At 42.6% G+C, this 25,976-nt stretch overlaps 1 protein-coding gene across 2 annotated transcripts; it reads right to left on the bottom strand.

Moving 5' to 3' along the window:
• On the bottom strand, nt 1-25,947 carry MMUT (methylmalonyl-CoA mutase). Of its 2 annotated transcripts, none has more exons than XM_076332615.1 (13): nt 25,911-25,947; nt 23,421-23,832; nt 20,893-21,260; nt 19,963-20,120; nt 18,413-18,584; nt 15,340-15,588; nt 13,311-13,422; nt 11,893-12,008; nt 11,092-11,207; nt 4,411-4,542; nt 2,015-2,162; nt 1,732-1,899; nt 1-422 (listed from the first exon to the last, which is right to left on the bottom strand). In XM_076332615.1, the coding sequence occupies exons 2-13, from the start codon at nt 23,797-23,799 to the stop codon at nt 294-296; spliced, it is 2,247 nt and encodes a 748-aa protein (XP_076188730.1). In that variant the 5' UTR covers nt 23,800-23,832; nt 25,911-25,947; the 3' UTR covers nt 1-293. The 2 variants fall into 2 exon arrangements, with proteins under 2 accessions (XP_076188730.1, XP_076188731.1); XM_076332616.1 differs by lacking the exon at nt 25,911-25,947 and adding an exon at nt 25,837-25,899.
• Between the last annotated feature and the right edge of the window lie 29 nt (nt 25,948-25,976).

Here is a 25,976-nt window from a genome sequence, read left to right as displayed (position 1 = left end):
GAGCTGGAATGGGTATTTTATTTATCAGTGTATTTGGAAAAAAAACCAAACCCACCTACTGAATTCCCTTCATTCCCTGAAGTCATAGTTCTAGAGATAAAATTTTCTTGTGGGTACACATGTAAATAATCCTCAAACAGAACAAGCGGAGAATTTACAACTTTCTTAGAAAGCACAAAACACCAGGGCACAGGGCAGTGGAACCAAAGGTATGTGGCTGGCCATCCCTTGCTGATGATTACATTCTGTAAGCGATTAGTATAAGGCTGGTTGCGTTGTGTGACATTTCAGCGTTACATAGATTGCTGCCTCTGCTCCAGACACTTCTCAATATCATCCAACACTTGGACAGCTGCTTTTGGAATACGAGTCCCTGGACCAAACACATTGGTAACGCCGGCTTCATACAGGAAGTCATAATCCTGTTCAGAAAGAAATTTAAGATCTATGGTTAATACTGCAACAGAAAATTGATAATTGATTTATAATTGGCGTATGCTCTATCCTGTACACTGGCCCTGAGAAAGGATATGCAACAAGTCCCAGAGAGAGGCAGCACCGCATCAAGGGAAATGGGAAAAATATGGTAGTTAGGAGGTAAAAGAGAAATATTAAAAACACATCCACGGGAAAGACTTTATTTGTTTAGAATCGGACTAATGTCAGATCCTTGGAAAATATTCAAAAGTCAACTGGATGTGACCCTGAATAACCTAATCTGAATTTGATCTAACTTCTAATTTTGAAAATACTGCTTTAAACCAGGGCTTGGACCAGATGACTGCCAGTGGTCTCTTGCAATCGAAGTTACTCTAATTTTGTGATTGCCCTGAAATTTCAGAAAGACCTGGGAAGCAGTTGTGTTTTCTCTCTTACTTCTACATAGGATACATTATACCTTTTCAACCACAGGTTAGTAGCATCCCATTGAGAGATACTGGACAGAACACAATTTGTCTCCTAGAAAAATACTACAAGTTTTGTTCGTTCAATGTTAAAGTCCTGAATGCTTTTTAAGCTCCTGAACGCTTACCTAATTGGCTAGAAAAGGAAGAAGCCTGGGAAAAGGGAGTAACAGGAGATTTATATGCAAAATCAATTTGCATCTCTCTGGACAGAAGATGACCCTAAAGGCGATACAGCCAGGCAAACTGTGGATGAGCTAAGGAAAATTTTAAGACAAAAGCCCAGATCTGACTGTTCAACAGTTCATGAGAAAGCAGAGGGAATGAGAGGCAACACTGAGGCCTGATGACGGGGAACATGAGGAGAGGCTAATCAGTGAATGAGACGTGTAGCCTATAGGTGTTGGGACCCGCCAGGTGCCTCAGTCACTAGCTGTGGCTCTTCCGGACTATTACTGGAAGTCACGAAGTCTCTTAAGACAGGAGCTAGCCTTTATCAGTAATATGCAAGGTACTGGCAACTGGAAACAACAGAGCATAAAGAACATCTCCCTGAGGCTAATCTTTTCGCAACACAACTTAATATTCCATCCAACAAACGCTGCAAGTTAAACCAGGGCACGGTGTACAGGAAACCAGATCAATGAGACCTGACGGCGCTCTGCGACCACCTTGCAGATCTGTGCTGACCCTGGTGATTATACACGGTAGCTTCCAGCGCTGTAAATCCGCTCTGACATTAACAGAATATAGGAAATAGCTAAAACCAGCACAGACAGAAATAAAGCAGTCTCCTAGTCTTGACGGAAATGATGTCGACCTGTACCTGAGGTGGGATGACACCTCCACATATGACAAGAATGTCCGGCCGGCCAAGGGCGTTGAGTTCTTTGATGAGTTCAGGCACAAGAGTTTTATGACCTGCTGCGAGCGTGCTCACACCAACACAGTGCACATCCGCATCAACCGCCTGCTGGGCCACTTCTCGCGGTGTCTATATGGAAAGAGGATTACGTGACAAGTCACAGCCCCAGCCTGGCGGCCGAACAAGCCTTAGAGGGAAAATCGCTGCATTTGAAATACATTGGACACCGCTCAATCGGTCATACCTGGAAGAGGGGACCTATGTCCACGTCAAAGCCGATGTCTGCAAATCCTGTAGCAATAACTTTAGCTCCTCTGTCATGGCCATCTTGACCCATCTTTGCAACAAGTATACGAGGCCTGCGCCCCTCATGATCCATGAACTTGTTAACTCTGATTGAAAACACACATTGTATCGTTGTAAGTCACTGAGAATCATTAGAAGTATTTCCACAAATAAAATAAAAAAAAGCACTAGCTGCAACTGTAGCATCATTTCTGTACATCAAATCAAAAGATCTTCTAAGTCACGGTTTGTCTAGTCGGCATACTATGTTAATATTCATGTTATATGATTACTAACCAATTTCTTGTAATTACTATCCTGAACAATAAAACATTCTTTTTTAAAGAAAACCACTCCACTACTTTTCTGCTTTGTAACGGACAAAATACTGAATTCTCAGAGGGTTTAATGAGCTGAATTGCAACTAACGAAAACACAATTTTTAGATTTTAAGAATAATTATGACCAATTATTTCAAAAGTACTTGCATGGCACACAGGCTATAGAGACGGGTCCTAGACATCATGCTGTGCATCATCATTCAACTGGGCTCAAGTCTGTGCAGAAAAGGATTACGGCATCCCCCGTTCTGTGCACTCGTTCCAGTGCCTCCCTTTTTCTGGTTAGTGGCAGTTCAGATTTCTATTGAGTAAAAGTGACTGTGTAACCACAGCCTCAGAGATTAATCTTTCATCTTACTTTTCATTATCCATGTACCGCCAGTATCTGTCCTTGAGCGGGACGCTAAGACTACCACTTCTCAGAAATAAAAAGTTTTTTGTTTGTTTTTTTTTTTTTTTAATATTGTACTCTTCTGAGCATTCTGTTAATGATGGAGTTGTACGGATTTGGTGCACCTTGAAACCACGTGCTGACCTGGCTGGGATGATCACTGTATGAATCCAGTGGCTTAGTCTGGGGAGAAGAATGGCTCTAGATAAAGCATTTATCAGCACAGATTTGAACAGCCTCCGGAGACGATTCCAGGACAGGATAATGCATCACGTAAGAGGGAAAAAATAAGAACTCGGGCAGCTTAAAAAGGAAATATGTCAAGAGAGCCTGAAGAAGCAGACTGACAAAGCCTCTGTTTGAGGATGTACAGGGGTTGGGCCTGCCTTCTCTATCCCTAAGGACTGCTGAGAGTATCAGTGAAGTAGGTATCTGAATTGATTTGCAATACCTTAAATTCCTTTTCTCCGTATTGTTTTCTGTTCCCATAATCTTGTTTTCTTACTTCCCCACCCACAGGCTCCCTCCCAACAAGACCAGCTCCAGGCCTGCCAGGCTAAGACCACCTGAGCCAGTCACTGCAACTCAGGGCTTGGTTTAAGTGTGGGGCAAGTGTGAAATCACACTTTCGAAGGCCTGTGCAAAGGTGACACGTAGTAAATCCAGTTTCATTACCATGTTTACTAACTGGTACGTATGATCTCGGACATGAAGGCAGGTATGTAAAAAAGGGAGCTACATCTTGAATCTCAAGGAATCAGTTCAGTTCAGTTTCACGTAAATGCATAATTACAAATGCTGAAATTTAAAATAAATATTTAAAATAAAAAGCGATGGTGACATCCCCCAGCACACCTACCTTCAAGTCAGGCTAAACGTCACCACTGTGAAGCCATCAAGTAATTCCCTTTTAAGAGATCCTGTAACTCTTTAATGTATAAGCCCCAACACAGCAGGGACTTACGAGCGTCGGTTCATACTACATCACCACCCACTACTGCAGCTGGGTCTCTTCACCCGAGAGGACAGCAGCAAAGGCAGAAGCTGACAAAAGGCACAAATGGGCACTGTTTTCACACATACTACCATCTTCCGATGTTTTCTCCCTCGTGGTACGAGTAAGTAACACCCGTAGACTGGAAATTGTATGTGGATATCCGGACAGATTTTAGCCTCACAACGTTAGGAACGGTAGGAGTGAAGTTGCAGGGACACCTTATGGGCAGACCAAAACTAGGTTTTGCAAATATGAGTTGCTGGAAATATTTGTAGAGATTACTATTACAGGGTCTTCAAAAGAAGCAATCCAATGTACAGGGATTTCAGGCAGTGTTTCTCAGCTTCTTAATCTCACGGCTGCCTAGTCTATTTGAACAAAAACCTCGAATCATAACATCACCTCAGTGGATTTTGTTTGCAAGCAAATAAAAGTTCAATTAAGTTTTGACTATTCTCTTATTGCACTTATTTCTTCTCATTCTGCTTACTTGCTTACAGGCATGAGAATGACACTGCAGATCTTTGTTTTGTTCTGGGGATGTCATTCAGGTTTGGGGAATGCTTTTTAGGGCACAGTGGATTAAATGTGAGACTCTGTTTGGCTTCCTGGGAAGCTATTCTCACCTATTGATGGCATGAAGAATTTCATCACTCTCTCCAAACTCCTGGCGATAAGCTCCGCTCACCATTCGGTCACTGGCTTTATGCTCCCCAAACACCTTCTTCATTGCATCTGTTATTTCTCCAACAGTGCACCTAAGACACAGGAACAAAGTATTAATGCTATCAGGAGGCTTATATGAAAACAGAATACAGAAATCACTGGCAGTGGCCCAACTATTTGCCTTGCTGCAGGACAAATTCATTTACACTCATTTCCCCTTTGGTGCTACAACTCTGAGCATCCGACTCACCCCACTGTCGTCCACTAACAGAACACACAAGAGTATTTTTAAGAAAATACTCTTTTGCTGATGCGAGAAGTGATTTTACAAGTGACGAGGCAATGGGGACCACTGCATGGCAAAATATTTCAGGAAATTAAATCAAATTTTCTCAACTGGGAATTTTTTTGGGCTCAGACTGCGAGATCTTGCATTTGGACTCATATTAAAATTCAAAATATAAATCAAGAGGAAAAAAAAAAAGAACACCACACAGAAAAGACTGAAGCCTAACTTTTTAACTGGAATTTGTTTGCCTTTCCCTTGATGTTTATATTTTAGTATTTATTCTTCTTCTCCTCTACTCCTGACATAGCTCCTTTATCTGCTGAGATGCAGAAGAATCTGGGAAATCCAGTTACGTGCAAGTTACAAGCTTTGTTTGCTACTGGAGACACTGTGCGTGTTTGAAATAATACACATTTTACTGCTGTAGCGCAAGTGCTAGAAGCAAACTAGGCTGTGCTGTCTTCTTGTACAAACATCAGAAATAACAGCCTCTGTCCCAAAGCATTTAAAAATCTCAGGCTTAATGGATTCCACCTTTCTGCGTAAAATCTATAGAATCATAGAATAGTTTGGGTTGGAAGGGACCTCTAAAGGTCATCTAGTCCAACCCCCCTGCCGTGGGCAGGGACATCTGCAACTAGATCAGGTTGCTCAGAGCCCCCTCCAACCTGACCTGGAATGTTTCCAGGGATGGGGCATCCACCACCTCTCGGGGAAACCTGTGCCAGTGTTTCACCACCCTCAGCGGAAAAAATGTCTTCCTTAGATCTAGTCTCAGTCTACCCCCCTTTAGTTTAAAGCCATTCCCCCTTGTCCTGTTGCAACAGGCCCTGCCAAAAAGTTTGCCACCATCTGTTTTATAAGCCCCCTTTAAGCACTGATGGGCTGCAATAAGGTCTCCCCGAAGCCTTCTCTTCTCTAGGCTGAACAACCCCAACTCTCTCAGCCTTTCTTCAGAGGAGAGGTGTTCCATCCCCCTGATCATTTTCGGGGCCCTCCTCTGGACCCGCTCCAACAGGTCCGTGTCTTTCTTCTGCTGAGGGCTCCAGAGCTGGACGCAGTCCTGCAGGTGGGGTCTCAGCAGAGCAGAGGAGAGGGGCAGAATCCCCTCCCTCGACCTGCTGGCCACGCTGCTTTGGATGCAGCCCAGGATACGATTGGCCTTCTGGGCTGCGAGCGCACATTGCTGGCTCATGTCCAGCTTTTCGTCCACCAGGACCCCCAAGTCCTTCTCGGCAGGGCTGCTCTCCATCCCTTCATCCCCCAGCCTGTATTGATACTGGGGGTTGCCCCGACCCAGGTGCAGGACCTTGCACTTGGCCTTGTTGAACCTCATGAGGTTCACACAGGCCCACTTCTCCAGCTTGTCCAGGTCCCTCTGGATGGCATCCTGTCCCTATAATGCAGACTGTACCAAAAAAACCCAATGCTGTGCTCTAATTACAGTTGAGCCCACAACCAAAGACTCGATGAAAGGAACCTTCTTAGAAGGGAAAACCAACTCATCTGTGGAGAAAAAGCAGTTCAGCTAGTAGCTCCATCACAGCAAGCTGCTTACTTCTGCTACGAAATTAACTGGGATTCGGTACTGTGTAACGATTTTGAAGGTATGCTACTGAGCTCGTGATGAAATCTTTCATCAAAAATATTTTGAATGGAAATATCTTAGTTTATACTTGAATAGGAAAAGACTAAAGAATTTGTGTCTATTAAGAAATGAATACAACTCGCTGCAAACTTTGTCAAAGGAAGAAAGAAAAATACTACTCTTATAAAACACTTTAAAAGTACGCTTACAAATACAGAGACCAAACCCCATCCATTCAGCTTCTGCTAAGCACATTTCAAACCCCTGGAATTCACATTTTCTCCTGTCATATTGCATTTAACTGTAAGCTACTCTGAGGAAAAAATTGGTTAAGCATCCTTTAAAGCTTTTATATAAAATGCTCAAAGGACGTTTGGACAACACGCAACTTCTTGTCCACACACTTTTAGAAGGGGATGGCCAAATGAGTTGCACTCAGTTTTCCTTCTGCTGCTTGCAGTTTCAGTAGCTATTATCCAATTCCTACCCTACGCAATCCGCCACGCATCCAACGGAACCGAATCCTTCACTAAATTTCAGAGAGAGATTTTACTTCCTGTGACCCCCCAGCTAATTTGCTCTTTGGCTAGCTCATGGTTTTTATACTCAGCAAACCCAACCGTAGTTACAAACTGCGACGAACGCTAATGTGAAATGGCAGAAATCCTGTCCTGAGCACATAGGCAAGATCTGTATAATGCACATGCCTGAAGCCAGCCTCTTAGCTCTAGGTATCCCTCTTCACAGTTGGCCTGCTTTGTCTACAAGACAGCATCACGCTGGAACACACATTTTTAACTCATGTTACTGACACAGGCTTGGCCACCTTTTGTCATCTTCCCTGCCCCGGCTTTCTGGAATTATATTTTTAAAGTTCTCTGCTTTTATCCATTTTTCCCCTCAGCGCACTGAGGAGTTCATATCTGGATTTATGAGGATCATAGTCTAGAAAAGCAGCTAACGCAAAGTAATACCAAATTTATAGTATCTGTATGGCTATGTGTGAATGGGTCTTAGTCTGATACTTTCTTTGAATTTATTTATTAGTGATGATTTAGAAAGCATTAGTTACAAAGCAAACTGTCCACAATTGCATCAGAAACCACTGACATCACTATGTAATACTCTTAATTTTTACAGCACCTGTAAGATCTCAGAAAGCTTGGCAAGCACTACCTGAGTTACAATAGTTCTTGGACCTTACTCACTGTTTAATCATTTTTAATCCTGTTTTTCAGGACATCTAAATAATCTTATTAATATTACTGTTCTCTGATATTACTATCAAAAAATTGAAAAGTAAACTGCATAAGTGCAAGATTAAGTGACTTCCCCAAGGTTAAAAAGCAAGTTTGCAGCAGACCTAAAAATAGTATCTGTAAGTACTGACTCCCTGTCAGAGTGCTAGACATCACAGGTTGCAGCCTGATATAGCTACATCCCATGCATAAACACTGACAATTTACGCCTGTGTAAACACTGGCTGTTTGCTGAAGGCTTACAGGGGCATAACACGCGTCTTTTCTTCTAGAGAAAACTGTAAGTTTAGATAAATCTTTCTCCTCCTTCTCTTCTGCAGCAGCAGCATCTGAGTATAACTTCAGTATTAAATCAAAGCGCAGCACGTGTAGCTATAGTTGTGGTGTGCTTTTCTGTTCTTATTATCTAAAACTGTGAATGAAAGTTTCATGTAACAAGTGAAAAATAAACGGTTTGGACTATCAATTTTACTGAAGTATAATCTGGTGGCTGGGATGAAGTTTTTTTGTGTACTGCACAAAAAATGAAATCCATTTCTTTCTTCTGTATATACTGCTTCTGAAATCCCTTTAGAGTATTTTGAAAATTCTGCCCCAAGTCTCTGCAACCCTTTAAATCTAAAGTTCCTAAGTAATAGTAGAGGTTTGGCTTTTAAACTACTCATAAATGTTTTCCTACTATTCACCAAGAAACATTTTTAAAAAAAAAATCTCTACTTAGTTCTTAGTCCTGCTGCATCGGTGGGTGCATCTATGCATCCACAGTGGAATAGCTCTGTCTGAAGCCAGGAATACAGCCTCTCTCCTTAACAGAGGAGGAAAAGCATATTTTTAATGACAATTACACTTTTCTTTCATCAACTAGTTGGACAAATTCTTTACAAACTGGAAGTATAAAACCCCTCCCATTTCTGTTTATCTTTACAGCAAAATTTTGTTCTGGAGACAACCGTTTTCATCTCACTATTATAAAGCATAAGTAACATAAGCAACAATTCTTATTATTAACTTACAGTTTTTTCGATGCATGGTTATAAAAACCTACTAGACAATTACGCAAAATTGACAGAACAGAAGTCACTTTGCCTTTATTGTATAAATTTGTGTTTCCTTCACATGACTGTCATTCACATTTGCCTTGTGCGGAACTGCATGTTTTGGTAGCACCCTTTGTTTTGGGATAGCAGGTAATTTACAATCTAATCTGTTGTTTTAAGTAAACTTAAAATTCTGAAGTGGAGACCAAAAGACGGCTATATTCTCCGTTTTGTGTTTTATTAGCCTATAACCCTTACAACGTGTCTTGTGGCAAGGACAGCATGTTTGTACATAAACTGTAGCCTGCATCCTATGAACTTCTGCACTGCTCAGAGTTACTGTTGACAAACTGTGCTATATCAGAGCCCTCAACTGTTCAGAGATCCCTGAGCCTCCTCAAAAGCAGGGGATTTCCAAATGAGAGGAGCTTGACTCTTCGCTAAGCTTTTGGGCAATTCAACAAGGTAAATGGGATGAAATACAACCACAACTGCGATGGCCAAAGAGGATATTGTTCAAGTCAGTGTGTCCTATCAGGCACAGGATCTATCTCCTTTAGCAATTTGTGCTATGACTCTCTCCCCGTGGTTCACAACCAGCCGTAGAGGCTATGCTGCATAAACATGAATTTGAAGAAAGAAAGAAAGTCAATGACCATGAAGTGCCTGTTAGGACTGGCACCTTCTGTCTGTTTAGTCTCACACTACTGCCGCTGCCTCTCTGCCTTTCACCAGTAATGAGAGGTAGCGCTGTGTAATCAGGTGACAAAGTACCACGAGGACACAAGACTGGGCAAAGAAGCAGCACTACCCGCTACACTGCACTTCATGCCTTCCTTTTCCATCACCTATCGCTGGCACAGCAGGATCTGCAAGTCTGGAGAGGGGCAGAAAAACAGCACCGCAGATGAAGGAGATGAGAAAGAACTTAGCATAACCTGTCTCATAGCCCTACCTAACTGCACCCATTTTCCTGTAACGTGGCTTCTCATGAGAAATGAGGCACAGAAGGGAGGCAGTACTGCTCCCGCTCCCCATCACCTTTGGCCTGCCTTATTACTTTGGTTACAATAATAAAATGACTTTTCTACTTGTGCTTGTCAGCACTGAAATCCCCGTATTAGTCCATGGAGTCTTTTCCATAGTTCAACACTGAAACTTCTGCGCTACTCCTTTTATTTCAGTTGAATTACATGACTTGTCTTCATGATCAAAACCCATCATTTTCCATTCAGTAGGAGACAGGCACTTGTCATTAACATGCTGGTCATACTGGCCTACTTGTCTACTACTTGTAAAGGATGAACATGATCACTTGAAAATCTTTTCCCACGTTGCCCCTAACAGAAGGGCTCCCTGTAAATGTTGACAGAGCTCACAATCCTCCTTCAAAAACTCTTTATCAGATGCCACGACAACTTCTTTCTGTGGTCACGTCCCATCTATAGTTTTGGGGCAGAGGTAAGTTTTGTGTTTGTAACTTACAAAGTCGATCTGCAGTCCATTAATGCTTTTACAAATAACAAAAACAAGGTCACCAAGGAGAGAAACTAGCAGTTAACTGGTCAATTTTGGTACAGAAGATACGAATCCCTGGTAAATCCAACACTACCCTCCTGTGACCTTTACAGTTCAAAGACAGGCGTAGACATGCTGCTGGAGAATCGTGACAAGCTCTCTGTGGGAGAAAATGTATTCAAAATACAGCTGTTATGTGTTCAAGGAAAGGGAATGAAGGAATTTGAGACATCACAGTAAAAATAGGGCAGCACCCCAATAAGGAGTGAATTTGGTTTGCTGGTTTTTGGGGCATTTAGTTAACTAAGGAACACAGATAGGATCTATTCTAGAGACTGACGCTTACTTTGAAGCAGGAATGAAAACAGTCTTAAAAGCACCTTAGGTGAAAAAAGTACATGTTCCACTGGACTCTAAAGGATGCCTCGCTGCTCTACTCAAGGGCATCTTTTACGCCTTTGCCTGACTAAACAAACTTATTTCTCCTTCAATCAAAAAATGTTTTCACACCAATCTGTGGTGCAAGGAAGGATGAAGCAACAGACCATAGTAAGATTGTGAATATCCATTTTCACATCTCAGACACTTCTTAAGCTCCCTGACCTGTGAAACAGCAGGGTGACAGAGAAACCTAGTTACGTCCCGTAACTGGTAAGAGTCTTGAGTTGTAAACAACACAATGTGTATGAACAGCATCATTTCATATGAGATTCTTTGTATCCGTCTTGTTCTTTGTGAGAAATTAAAGCATAGCCTTAAGAGACTGCAAAATGTAATAGTCGATCTTACAATGTCAAACTGCAGCCATCCTTTACTTCCACCTCTGAAGAAAAACCCAAAACATCTCAAGACACCAACCTCACTGACACCATACCCAAAAACAGTTAAAAGGTGAAAATGAACCATCGATTTTTAAACAGCAGTCGGATATTCACCCTCACCCCCAATACCTTGAACGCGCCGCTTCCACTGCAAGCGCAAGTAAGTTGCCTTCCCCGGTAGCAGCACACTGTGTTAGAGCAGTGAGACATCGCTGGGCTGCTGCTTGATCTCTACTAGCCTTCACCTGAAGTGGAGGAGAAAAATATTAGTTAAAACAAACTACAAAGTGAAAGGGAAGTCGAGCGTGTAAGACTTTCTGATTTCAAATATTAATTCTGGAGGCATGGAATTGTCAATTGTCAATATATGGTACATATTTCAACAAGATTAGAAGTAAAAAGGCATCTCAGACCTTAAAATGTGTACAAGTCCATAAAATAACTCTGAAACCATTTTATCTACATTTTTACTAATTACGAAAGTGGATGTTGATTTCTGGTTCCATAACCATGTCCCTTAGTAGCACTTGACAAGCTCAGAGTCAAGACAAATCACACGACAAATAGTCTGAGTGATTAAGTAACGTTACATACTTTTAGAGCAAAACATTGCGTAGCTATTTGCTATCTTATTTTCAGAACATGTAAAGTTCTCAATTTTGAAAGGTTAGACATATATTCACAAGACTATCTGAAATACAATGATTAAAACCAAATGAACGCAACAAAAACATTTTTGTTTGGATTCTAATACTGTGTTTCTTGGGATTTTCCATCAGCCTCCACTGAAGCTGAACAGAAATCTAGCTTCTCCGCTAACGACTAGAGCGGATTCTCAGAAATTTGAGGGTCAAGTTTCTGGCAAGCCACCTTTTCTCAAGTTCTATCTGCAATTACAAGAACTTTCATTTTTAAGACGGTAGTTCTCACCTTATTAATCTTCTCGATCTGCTTGCTACGGACTGAAGTGTTATCAATAGCCAGAACTTCGACTGTCTCCTCTTTTTCTAGCTGATGCTTGTTTACTCCAACAATTACTTCAGACCCTATTTCCAGTGGAAACACCAGAAACTCAGAATACATTTGCAAACTACTGTGAAAAGACACAGTATTAGTAGGACAAGAAAATTTTGAGCATTATAACGCAGTGCTTTGCTTTATAACTATATACATTTTAAATACTTAAAATTTGTTCTTATAGGAAGGACTTAAGTCTGTATTTTCCCTATTTTATGACGAGAGATGATTAGATGCATGAACATTCAACTCAGTGGGCCAGAAAAAAGATTTGAAATAGAACAGTATTTATCTTACAAACTGATTTAGTAATGAGTCACTAACATACATTAGCTATTTTTCTCTTTTTAAGTTTACATAACTGAATCTTACAGAATTAAGCAGAAGTGCTGGTCTCCTGCACTGCTCTGCATTTACTTTTCTGATTCCCCAGATAAATAAGAAAGTGAAATTCCTACCTAAAACTACTCCATGTGAATAAAAATTAATTTATCATGTTGGAAAACTGTATTTTAGCTCCCAGCCAGTGTGGACTTAACCATTTTTATTTACAGTGCCTGATACCATTACTACACTTTTCAAAGCAACATGAAGTATTTTACCTTGGGAGAGAAAACACAGAACTTTATTGATTATTCTTTATTGGTCTTAATTAAAGACCTGCTTCAAATTTATCCTCCAAACAAAAAAGTTCATATAACTTCTTTCATGTTCGAATTATCCCTAGTTTCTGTTACTGGATTGCTACTGGAACGCAGACTACAAAAAGCGGGATAGAGCTATAAGCACACATATATACACACCTCCACGTACACTTACTACATGTGTACGTATGCATATACCTCTCTATACATCACAAACAAAGAGCTGCATCATCCTCTACTCTGAGATGACTGCATTTTTTCTGGTCTTCAGGAAAAATGGGCAGTTCTCGAGCAAAACCAGGAATTTGGCCAGGTACGTTCGACATTGCCATCTGCTGGCGGTCATGCTTTTAAAGTCAGGAATCGCAGTTTAAAGATATTCTCAGAAATGAAGCGATTAACTACTGAAGGCCCAAAATACTCCTTTGAAATAGTCTTTCTAGTGCTTTGTCTAACCTACTTTTAAATATGTCAAGCAAGACTGTTTTCATACTGGTACTGTGTTTCATACATACCGCTCTCTCTTTCCAGAAGCTTTCACTGACATAAAACTATTACCATTTTATCACTCACAATCTGCTACTCCTAAACTAAGAAGAAAAAAACCAATGAAAATGTGTGTAAAAAACCTTTATACAGAGGTATTCTATTGGCAGTTTTCCCTTCTTTCATCTCCCTGCTCCCTACCAGAGTCAATCCTGGCTTGTCTTCGAGCTGCACACTCTTCAATACGAAGTTTGGGAATCCCCTCAGCAACAGCTTTGGCCATTCCACCCATTTCTTCTATCTCCTCAACAAGCTGAGAAATGAAGAGGGTTGAGAAAGTGAATAGTAGCAAGGTTCACAAAACGAGCTTTGCACTTGTACTACCATCCAAATTTTTATTATACCTATATATACAGTCCTGTGCTCTAAAAGTGTGTTTCCTATCTCCGTGTCTCTGACTACAGGTTTTGGTATAAATTAAGAGACACCTCAAACAAAAGAGCATTTTTATTACCAAAACTCCATGAATTCAGTAACACTGCATGGCATACTGTTCAACCAGTAACACCCATGGATGAAAAGGCTTAAAATTTGAGACCTTGACTCTGCACTGACTTCTGCCTGCCAACCAGCCCTTATGGTTACATGTACACAGATACAAATGAATTGAAAAAAGCCGGGGTCAGTCCCCTGATCCTGAAGACAAGTGGCACGGTGTGGCTCAGCTCTCACACAGCAGAAGCCTATTCAGCTCCAAAACATGGTGACCACATTCAAACTGCCTACTGAAAATGGCTGTTGGACCATGCCTGGCACTGTCTAGAAGCATCCTAGCTGACAAGGACCTAAAAAACACGTCAGACAATGTGCTAACAGTGTCTGTACAGTCCCAGGCTAGTGTTTGGGCCTGTATTAGCTTATTAATTTGGGACTTATATATGAGCCGGCAGTGTGCCCAGGCGGCCAAGAAGGCCAATGGCATCCTGCCCTGTATCAGAAATCGTGTGGCCAGCAGGAGTAGGGAAGTGATCGTGCCCCTGTACTCGGCCCTGGTGAGGCCGCACCTCGAACACTGTGTTCAGTTTTGGGCCCCTCACTACAAGAAGGACGTCGAGGTGCTGGAGCATGTCCAGAGAAGGGCAACGAGGCTGGTGAAGGGTCTGGAGAACAAGTCTGATGAGGAGCGGCTGAGGGAACTGGGGTTGTTTAGCCTGCAGAAAAGGAGGCTGAGGGGAGACCTCATCGCTCTCTACAACTACCTGAAAGGAGGTTGTAGCGAGGTGGGGGTCGGTCTCTTCTCCCAAGGAACAAGCGATAGGACGAGAGGAAACGGCCTCAAGTTGCACCAGGGGAGGTTTAGATTGGACGTGAGGAAAAATGTCTTTACTGAAAGAGTGGTTAAGCATTGGACCAGGCTGCCCAGGGAAGTGGTGGAGTCCCCATCCCTGGAGGTATTTAAAAGACGTGTAGATGAGGCACCTAGGGACACGGTTTAGTGGGCATGGTGGTGTTGGGTCGATGGTTGGACTCGATGATCTTAGAGGTCTTTTCCAACCTCAATGATTCTATGATTCTATGATTCTATGACTTTGCATAAGAGCAGTAATTTGCTCAAAAGGAGAATCACTGGGTTTAGCTGTAGGCTAGACATGTAGGCGTGTATCTTTATGCAGGATTGCCACCAGTAAGACTACTCCTGCACAGTACTTTTCACATGCAAGTAATGACAGGCAGCTAAAAACATTATTTAAAAAAAAATACTCTGCTCCAACAGAAAAATCTGCCTACATGCTTGGCTATAAAACTTTGCTTTCAGTAACGCCTAGTTTTAAAGTCTCAAGCAGATCATCACAAGCATGAGTAGGCATGCAACTAAGTAGGTTGGTTTGACTCTTTCTTCTGTTGAATGTTTTTTTTTTCTTATGCATAAAACAGACATCCCAGCAAATTGGGAGTCTTCAGTGTGCAAGGGACCTTGCAGGGCTTGATTATTTGTTCCACACTGGGATATTTCCCTTTTGAATGTAGTCTCCTGGAAGGCTGAAGTCTCTCTCTAAATATACACTGTATTTTCGTAAAGTTCATTTACAAAGAAATCACTGAAGCGTAAGTGTAAAATCATTCCCTCTTTAGAAGCTACTAACATATCAAATAGTTCCTTAAAAGACATTTCTCAAAACTCCTATACGTAAAATTTTCCCACAAAACATAAAAGGTTATGCAAACTGACCTTTAAGGCAGCTTCATAGACATCGTTGGTGAGGCACTCCATGAGGTAAGATCCCCCCCAGGGGTCCGCCACTTTAGGAATACCTGACTCCTCTTGAATTATGATCTGCGTGTTCCGAGCAATGCGAGCGCTCTTCACTGTAGGCAAACCCAAGGCTTCATCAAATGAATTTGTATGCAAAGACTGTGTACCTCCAAACACTGCAGCCATTGCTTCAATTGCAGTACGGATAACATTGTTAAAGGGATCCTGGAAGGAAAAGGAGAGCTCTGAAGCTCAATGGTTCTGCCACAGGGCTGAGGCAGACTAGTCACACATATAATACTGCAATGAAGTGAATGCAAGATTCCCAACAGAAACACTGTAATCATAACAAAAGCTGAAAAAGAAAACAGTCAATAATAAACATCCAATCAAACTGATACATCACTTATCTCAGACAAAAAGATTAATGCATAAAGAAAGCCAAAAATATCAGTGTATGAGTAACAAAGTAAAGCTGGACTTATATTTAGTGGTGTTTCGAAGAACTTAACGAATCCAAGTTGGAGAGGATGGAACAGGTAGTCCCGATGTCCTCCATCCTGGGATTCCAGAAGTCTCGGAGCAGTGAATGGCACATCTGGCAGACAGGTTACTAGTCCAGATGCAGTTTGGAACTAACTGTGCTGAATATTTTCATTAATGACAGCATTACACAAAGGTAGGAATTACTGTTGAAATTTGCTGGTGCTATAAAATGGAAAGATACCTATGGGAGAACTGGGATATTAACCAAAACAAACGGATAATTTGGAGTACAAGGTATAGAAATAGAGTCAGTATTACAGAATATAATCTCAGCCTTTAGGTCAAAATTTTTATCTGCTCTTTTCATACGTCTAGATAGTTGAGTTGTATATATGTGCCTTTACAGTCAAAGAAGAGTTATCATGATCTCCAGGGGTTGACTTGTGTTTTGAGACAGAGTGAAGATTCACCCACTGCATTTGCTCATCTTATTTCATTTGATTATTGAGGGGACTTAACAGTAGCTCAGATTGCATACCTAATTCCTGACATGCTTAGTTGGGATGAAATGTATCCAAAGTAATTAAGAGCTACCAATGTAATATGACCTTCAAGAAGGCAAAAGGAATCATGAGATCTGTGAATTAAATTATTTTCCATAAAGACATGAAATTAATATCACTATTTTACAAGGATACGGTAATTCTACCCACACTGGAGTCTATTTCTGGTTCAAGTATTCCATTTAAAGAATGACAGAAAAATGTGCTTTGGACAAGCAAGAATGTAAAACATAATTTATGAGTGAATACCTATCTAAAGGCAGGCCAAAGGAAAATATATTTGCCCTCTGAAACCTATGAGGAGCAAACACTGGGCTCTGAGGAGCTATACTAAGATAAACTACGTTTAGACAGGAAAAAAGGGTTATGATCCAGCCAGAAATATATTTACACTGGACAATGGAAGATGGTTGATCATATTTTTGGTAATATTAATATTTTGCACTCATACAATACTTTTAATTGGAGGACCCGCAAAGGCTACTGTTCAAAAAATTCCATTGTTTTAGTTTTACTGCATTCCTGTAATGTAAGTAAACATAACATTTGCTCTGAAAAAAAAAAGAATAAAACCAAGGCACAGAGGTCAAATAACAATGGTTGCAAATCACAACCTAAAAATAACTCATATTGCATGAAATTGATTGAGAGCAGGCCTTGGAATAAGAGCTAGAACCCAGCTCTGACCTCACTTGGGAAACTATATATATAGTCCAATGGTTTATTTTCTTGTTGTGAAGTGATGTAACTCAACAGGAAAAGCAGAAACTGCACCCAGTTTCAAAAGAGCAGACGAGCTGTAACCATTACTTCAGCAGTGAGAGACAGGGGCATGAATGACTTCCCTGGATGCTCAAATGCATTCTCAAGCCAGTGATCTTGAGAAAAAGGAGCCTCTACTTCCTAATTCAGCTGCATTCTGAAAGGATAACTTACAGGACAAATCCAAGAGAGAGCTTCATCCTCTGAGTCCTGAATTAATATAAGCCACCTCTCTGCAATTCTCTCTACTTAGCAGGTTTGGATCCTATTCTCAATTCAGTATCCACTAGGCTGAGAGAACACAAGCTTACAACAGTGATTCCAGAATGAAAATAAAGCCAGACAATGAAAACTTGGGCACTGAGACTCTGCCTATCATCATGCTGGAACCCTTTTGTGAATACAGTCTCAATTTCTGCCCTTTCACCTGAGCACTACAGGGCAGTCCAGAATCATAGAATCAGAGAATCATTGAGATTGGAAAAGACCTCTAAGATCATCGAGTCCAACCGTCAACCCAACACCACCATGCCCACTAAACCGTGTCCCTAAGCGCCTCATCTACACGTCTTTTAAATACCTCCAGGGATGGGGACTCAACCACTTCCCTGGGCAGCCTGGTCCAATGCTTAACCACTCTTTCAGGAAAGACATTTTTCCTCACGTCCAATCTAAACCTCCCCTGGCCCAGCTTGAGGCCATTTCCTCTCGTCATATCACTGGTTACTTGGGAGAAGAGACCGACCCCCACCTCGCTACAACCTCCTTTCAGGGAGTCGTAGAGAGCGATGAGGTCTCCCCTCAGCCTCCTTTTCTCCAGGCTAAACAACCCCAGTTCCCTCAGCTGCTCCTCAGAACACTTGTTCTCCAGACCCCTCACCAGCCTCGTTGCCCTTCTCTGGACACGCTCCAGCACCTCAACGTCCTTCTTGTAGTGAGGGGCCCAAAACTGAACACAGTATTCGAGGTGCGGCCTAATGTATATCTGAGGTATAATACTGAGGTATTTTGTAAAGCAGCATTTTGGGAAGCAACGCTGCTGGCGCTCAGCAAGACTTTTTGTGTTACGTAAGCAAAAAGATGTACCCAATGCTAGTGTGTGCATTTGTCAGACTGAGAGTAAGACAGGTTGTCTCCTTCAGAAAGCGGCATCTTTATGAGTAAAACCAGCAGCCCCCTTTAAGATATACATGAGAACATATTTAAATGAGGAAGTTGATGAGAGTCCAATTTCTAACCTGCTCAGTGAGTGACCAGCCCGAAGTCTGACAATGAGCTCTCAGCAGAAGAGATTTGGGATCCTTGGGCTTAAACATTTTCTCTATCAAGTGAGCCCACAGCCGCCTCCCAGCTCTCAGCTTAGCTATTTCCATATAGAAGTTCATGCCAATTCCCCAGAAGAAGGACAGCCTGTAATAAGAGCACATGAACAGGATAACACGTTAAACCATTCTAATAACTCTGTTTCAGTAAAGAAGTCCTACAGCAAGGTCTTCAATTAATTTACTTTTACAGATATAACCCAGACATAAGATGATGGGAATGTTCCTGAACGCTGATGCCAATTGCTACAGAATGATAGACATTCATGCCAATAAACTGTCTTAGCCTCCAAACAAGGTGACTGCAGGGAAAGTGCCAGTGACAATGGTCCCTGGAATGGCTAAACTGTCCCCAAGGACTGTTTTGGGGGAGCCCTAGGTCAAGCAGTGTTCAGGCAAGTCACTAACTACAGTGACACTCTAGTGCCAGGGAACGCTCCTGGACACAATCTACTAGTGTAGTTGCATTCACAAACTACTGATAATGAGAAGACATTACGTATCGTAAGCATGCTTTCCTCCTCTTCCTGACTATTTTAATCCAAATCCAAATCAAACATCAGTTCAATACTGGATAGCATATCAGGGAACAGACTTATTGATCTACTTTTCCCTACTTATAGCTTCTATGATTTATAAATGTCAATACGCATAGCTCATTATACTGAAGATGCACTCTTTGAACAGTGAATTAGCTACTGAAACAATTTGCCAAAGGCTCTTGCAGATTTTCCATCACTAGAAAGTCTGAAAATAAGGCTGTATCTTTTTCTACGTGATCCGCTTTGATTTTGCCACAGATCTTGGAAACGGGCTAATTCAGCTGACTCCTATAGTTTGGATGTGCAACAGGCTATGTGAACCATGACTTTTGTTTTTTAGACTCACCGTATAGTTAGGGGATCTGCAAATCAACTAGACCACTGAAACTGTGATTCTGCTTAGTTTGGCAGTAACTATACAAAAATACAGTATTCTGCTTAAAATTAAATTTTATTTTTAGGAACTTTGCAACTGTAAATTGAACTACCTGAACTTCCCCTTGTTAAGCATTTTTTCCCAAATATTTCAAAATAATACTAATTAAAAACATTCAATAATATTACAGCATAAAAGAACTGCGAGAGCTCTTGCTGCATTCTGCAGTCCTAAAGCTACAACTGTATGAGATATTACAGCTTAGGGATCTTCTTTCTGACCCAGAGACCAACTGTCACAACAGACCTCAACAATGCTTGGGCTTGTACACGAGCTTTATTCAGTTTATTAGCGTAGATGTAGTCTAAGTGTATGTTGGACCAGATATTTTTCTACTGCTGAAACTGTGTAACAAAACCAAAACAAAACCTATCTGCAATGTGAGCATTGCCAATATTGCTTCTATGTGTAAAAATACTGAATTTGATATTACACTCTAGAGGTTTTGCCAAAAGCCAGTTTTATACTTGCAAATTTCTTTAGCTCACCTTGGTGCAAATTCATCAATGGTAAGGCCAGCTTTAAGTCCAGTTCTGCAGTACTCCAAGCCATCTGCTATAGTATAAGCTAATTCCAGAATGGTATCAGCTCCTGCCTCTTGCATATGGTATCCGCTGATTGAGATGGAATTAAATTTTGGCATATACTGCAAAAATAAAAGACAACATGGTACGAGATTGCAGGGGGCTGGACTAGATGACCTTTAGTGGTCCCTTCCGACCCAAACCATTCTATGATTCTACGACAGCAGAAGAGGGGAGGATCAGATAATTGTTCTACCGACATTCACAAACAATCCATCCTTTGTAGATTGCAAATACAACCCATCTGTTAAATGGTGTTTGCAGATGTATACTTTACATGCTTTTACCTTTTTGCACTATTCATTGTGCTTAAACTATCACCCACCACAACAAGTCTCTTTCTCAATTACAGGCTGTGTTTCACCTCTCCAACGAAAACACAGCTAAGAAAACAACTGGTAGTACTGAACTTCCACTCATCGGTTCAGGACTTCACTCCTTTCACTGCTGCTTCTCATGCTCAATTTCACAGCAGAAGTCCTTCAAGGCTTCTTATCTCTTCACTCCTGCCTACAGCTGCATAATGTTTCTTAAATATGTGGCTTCTTACTTTCTATGCAATGAACAGCCTGTCTGTTCCTCGTCTCCAAGCTTCCTGCCGTCCTTTCAGGCTTAGGCTCATCTTAATCTGACTTTGATTTGGATTGACTTAAAAATCTTAAAATTTATGCCGTAAGTGATTTGGGATCTTAACTTCTTCTCCCGGCCCCTTCCGCAACCACATCATTCTTCACTACGACAGGTCTTCCCATCTTCTGCTTTGTTCTCCAAAGTGCCTCATAAATAGTTAACTAGATGTAATAACAGAAGTAAATACATTTAAACAAAGAATACCTTTGAGGTGTACTGGAAGATGTCAGCAATAATCCGCATGGATGGTTCTGGGGGGAAAATGTATGTATTTCGGACCATGAACTCCTTCAAGATGTCATTTTGGATTGTCCCTGTCAGCTTGGCCTGAGGCACTCCCTGTTCTTCTCCAGTTACAATGAATGTTGCCAACACGGGAATGACTGCCCCGTTCATTGTCATAGAAACTGACATTTTCTCTAAAGGAATTCCATCAAAAAGGATTTTGGTGTCTTCCACTGTATCAATGGCAACTCCAGCCATTCCAACGTCTCCTCGAACACGTGGATTGTCTGAATCATAACCACGATGGGTGGCTAAATCAAAAGCAACAGATAATCCCTGCTGGCCAGCTAAATGAAAAAGAAAAAAAACCAAAAACAAACAAACAAACAAAACAACAAAGAGAGAGATTCAGAAGTGTTAAACAGGTCTGCATTAGGACTGGATCTAAATTTATTAACTTTATTTTACATCATCCAGGCATCCAGGCTTGGACGACAAACCAATTTTTGATGTTAAACGCTGTTCCCTCCCCAAACTTGTCCAAGGTCTTCTCGTCTTAAACTTTAAATGAGAAAGCTTTTAATTGAGAAAAAAATATCATAGTTCTAGTTCAGCCACACAATCACCTCACCATGCTTAACAAATCACTGCGTAACAGTTTGGCCACAAGTTACAAATGTGCATAGACAGACAGTATCAGGGCTTATATACAGAAACTCTACTTAGCTTAGCTGGAAACAAAAGTGTGATAGACTACGTCACATTACCTTCTCTTTATCACAGATTAAACACACACGCACTGCTTGTTATCCTGGCTCTACTGCCATATGCTATTTATTCCTAACGTGAAATGATGCATTACTAAAATCTGCAGTAAGAGAAAATGACTCATAAAAGCAGGGAACAGGACAGGTAGAGCTCTTGCCAGACTTGCTGCTCCCACCTGAAAGCAGTACCTGAAAGTCTGCTCACCCCAGGCATTCACCCTCTGACCAGCACTGCTGTTCCTGAAGGAACTGTATCTACTGCATTTGCAAGTCTGCTTCTCAACATCAGCAGAGCTCTTAATTGTCAGATGCCAGCTACTGTCTTTGATCTAAAAAGCTAGGTGATAGCTCAGAAGCACAATGACAAAAATTTAAATTTCTCCCTAGTTTGAAGCAATAGAAATTTCAGCAATTATGAGAACTAATAATTAATTCTTTTTCAGCATTCCTCTAATTACAGAGAGATTTTAACTAAATTATTTAAAATGCTTTACAAATAGGTCAGATTCAGAAGCTATGCTAAATAATTCAATATTCATACAACCGCTGACACAACAACAGAGATAAAATTACAATATCACAATGTCAAAACTCGAATCAAGATGAAAAATTCCTGGCAGCAAACGTTCTTGAGTAATTGAGCTGTGCTACCAGCTAACCCAAGTGTTAGCCCTTCTGCTTCAGCAGCAACATTCAGCAGTAAGACAGATTATATTCAGAACAATCTTTCTATCGAAATGTTTGTTTGCAAATCTCTAATACCCTGTATTCATAATTTCTTAATTTACTGAGAGTTTTATAAACGGAAAGAATCGAGAATACTTGCAAGAGTACCGCAGCAGCTAATACTGCTTCGTATTAGCTAACCATGATATGGCAAGAGGTAAAAAACCCCAAACAACTCTTCTCCCCTGCCCTAAACAGTGATGTTTTGAGTAGGAAGGCCTGTAAAGTGGGAAATAAAAGCATCGCAGATGCATTACTCAGAAGGCAGATTTCAGTGGTCTGTTGTTTTGACTGGTAAGGTTATAATTAGCTTCAAACAATTGCTAAGATGTATGGCTGGAGTAAAACTAATGCTTCAGTCTATCAAGAACAACTTTTTAGTAGTGGTTTTACAATGCCTAACTCAATAGTGTATTATGATGACGCTCTGGCTATTAGCTAAACAAATTGCTGCAAAGCACAATACTCTGCAGAAATATTGGGAAAACAGCTCTCAAAAAAGGAAAATACCAATACTTTTAGGAAGCTGGTTTTACTAGTACACCATGAATGACACTATTCATATGTATTTATATGAGTTCATTTAAAATTTACAACATGAGATGGAACCCCAAAATGTCAGAATGTACAAACACCAGAAGTGCTAAGTGACGAAGCTCAACAGATTTTTCCACTATAATCTTCTCTCATGGTCACAAAATGAGTGTAAAGTGCTCCACGATCTCTGCTGGTTGGACCCTGGGATGTAGCCAAATTTTGCTTCTGTCGGTGTCAAGGCAGAATAACTAAAAATAGCATTTAACGCATTCATTTTTCCACCTCAGTAGCAAAATGAAGCAAGGGCAGTTTCAGAAATGATCCAATTTCCCAGTAGTAAATACAGCGCCACTAGGAAAAGCCTATCAGAAATCAGAACTCCCAAGGCGGAATAATCACATTTGCCACGTAATTCACCATATGAACGTTCCCCATTGCTTTGCAAGGCAACGTTGTTTCCCAAATCAGCTGTCTTACCTTTAATGTTGTCCTTGTAGAACTTGTTGCTCTCCTCCACTGTACTGAAGCCAGCATATTGGCGGATAGTCCACGGCCTGTATGTGTACATGGTTGGGTAGGGTCCTCGAGTGAACGGTTTCACCCCTGGCAGCTCCTCAGGGAAGTCTTTCGTGTCCCTTTTGGAGTACAAGGGCTTGATGTCGATCCCCTCTGGAGTGTGCCAAATTAAATCCTTTGGATTCTTGCCCTTCAGCTGCTTTTCAGCAAGGGCAGCCCACTCGGGGTGCAGCGGCTGCCTGTGCAGCGAACGCCACGCGAGCCTGCAGGCTGGAAGCTGTGCCAGGCATGTGCAGCGGTGGGGCCGCAGGCGCAGGAGAGCATCCTTGGCTCTTAGCATGTCTGCCCCACTGGTCGGCGAGTATGGGGTAAGCTGAAGAAAATCAAACCACGTATTTTGCGTTATCATCTAAATCCAACACGGGAGAAGTCAAGCAGTTTGCTAAAGCCAAAACAATTACTCAGGAAAAAAACTAAGTGTATTTATTGACTTACTCATTTGACAGACACCCCCTCCCCTTGCCTTTCAATCAGACAATGCATAAAACAGATTTCAGGAAAAATCCTACATTTTCCTCTAGTTAAGGAAAACATTCCTACAACTCATCTACATCCACGTAAGAAATGTGTGACTTATTTCAGTCCCTAAGCAGCACCATCATTTATCCATCACTGGAGAGTCAGTGTTATGTATGAAGACGGCATGCCTAGCTACCTTAGAATCATAGAATCATTGAGGTTGGAAAAGACCTCTAAGATCATCGAGAAGACCTCTAAGATCATCGAGACCAACCATTGACCCAACACCACCACCCACTAAACCATGTCCTTAAGTGCCTCATCTACTCGTCTTTTAAATACCTCCAGGGATGGGGACTCCACCACTTCCCTGGGCAGCCTGGTCCAATGTTTAACCACTCTTTCAGTAAAGACATTTTTCCTCATGTCCAATCTAAACCTCCCCTGCCGCAACTTGAGGCCATTTCCTCTCGTCCTATCGCTCGTTACTTGGGAGAAGAGACCGACCCCCACCTCGCTACAACCTCCTTTCAGGGAGTTGTAGAGAGCAATGAGGTCTCCCCTCAGCCTCCTTTTCTCCAGGCTAAACAACCCCAGTTCCCTCAGCCGCTCCTCATCAGACTTGTTCTCCAGACCCCTCACCAGCCTCGCTGCCCTTCTCTGGACACGCTCCAGCACCTCAACGTCCTTCTTGGAGTGAGGGGCCCAAAACTGAACACAGGATTCGAGGTGCGGCCTCACCAGGGCCGAGTACAGGGGCACGATCACTTCCCTACTCCTGCTGGCCACACTATTTCTGATACAGGCCAGGATGCCATTGGCCTTCTTGGCCGCCTGGGCACACTGCCGGCTCATGGTCAGCCAGCTGTCGACCAACACCCCCAGGTCCTTTTCCGCCAGGCAGCTTTCCAGCCACTCTTCCCCAAGCCTGTAGCGCTGCATGGGGTTGTTGTGGCCGAAGTGCAGGATCCAGCACTTGGCCTTGTTGAACCTCATACAGTTGGCCTGGGCCCATTGATCCAGCCTGTCCAGGTCCCTCTGCAGAGCCTTCCTACCCTCGAGCAGGTCAACACTCCCGCCCAACTTGGTGTCATCCGCAAACCTACTGAGGGTGCACTCGACACCCTCATCCAGATCATTGATAAAGATCTTGAACAAGACCGGCCCCAAAACTGAGCCCTGGGGAACACCGCTCGTGACCGGCCGCCAACTGGATTTAACTCCATTCACCACAACTCTGGGCCCGGCCGTCCAGCCAGTTTTTTACCCAGCGCAGAGTACTCTCTGCCTCATCTCCTTCACAACTCCCTGGAAACACACACTTCCCTGACACCTTTATGAGAAAGTCTGCATGAAACTGGAAAGCATCTCTATCACTGTTATGGTGCTGCAGCAACACGCTCCACACAAGTGCTTTAATAATATATATGCTACGTGTGGTACACATATAATCCGATGAGCACAAAGGAGCACCAGAGGAGCACTCAGTTCCCTGCAGAGCCGTGACCCTGCTGCCCGGGTGGAAGGCAAACTCCGCCTCCGCTGCTGCCCGGGTCCCAGCGCCATCTCCCCGGCCCCGTACCCCGAAGGAACCACAAAGCCGTCCCGCCACCCTCCTCCGCACCTCTCCCTCCACCCCTCACACCACGGCACCCACAGCCGGACGGGGGCAGGGACCAGAAAGCACCGTTCACCGGCCCGGCCTGGCAGCCCCCCACCGCCCTGACAGGCCCGCCCGCGCCCAGCGCCGAGCACCCGGTACCCCCCGCCGCCACAGCCCGCCCCCAACACGCCCCCTCGGCTGCCAATAGGGACGGGGGGGCGGTATAGGGGCTGCCCCGGAGGGTCGCGGCCGTACCCGCCCGAGGGACGGGAGCGCCGGGCGGGCTGCGGGCTCAGGACGGGCCCAGGCCCCGGCCGCCCCCCCGCTACCTGCTGTCGGCCCCTCCGCCGGCACCGGCTCCCCGCGTGGCAGTGCGCATGCGCGCAGGGCCGCCC

This window comes from Aptenodytes patagonicus, chromosome 3 (genome assembly GCF_965638725.1).
Source record: "Aptenodytes patagonicus chromosome 3, bAptPat1.pri.cur, whole genome shotgun sequence".
Lineage (NCBI taxonomy): Eukaryota > Metazoa > Chordata > Aves > Sphenisciformes > Spheniscidae > Aptenodytes > Aptenodytes patagonicus.
This window is presented reverse-complemented; position numbering and strand designations above follow the sequence as displayed.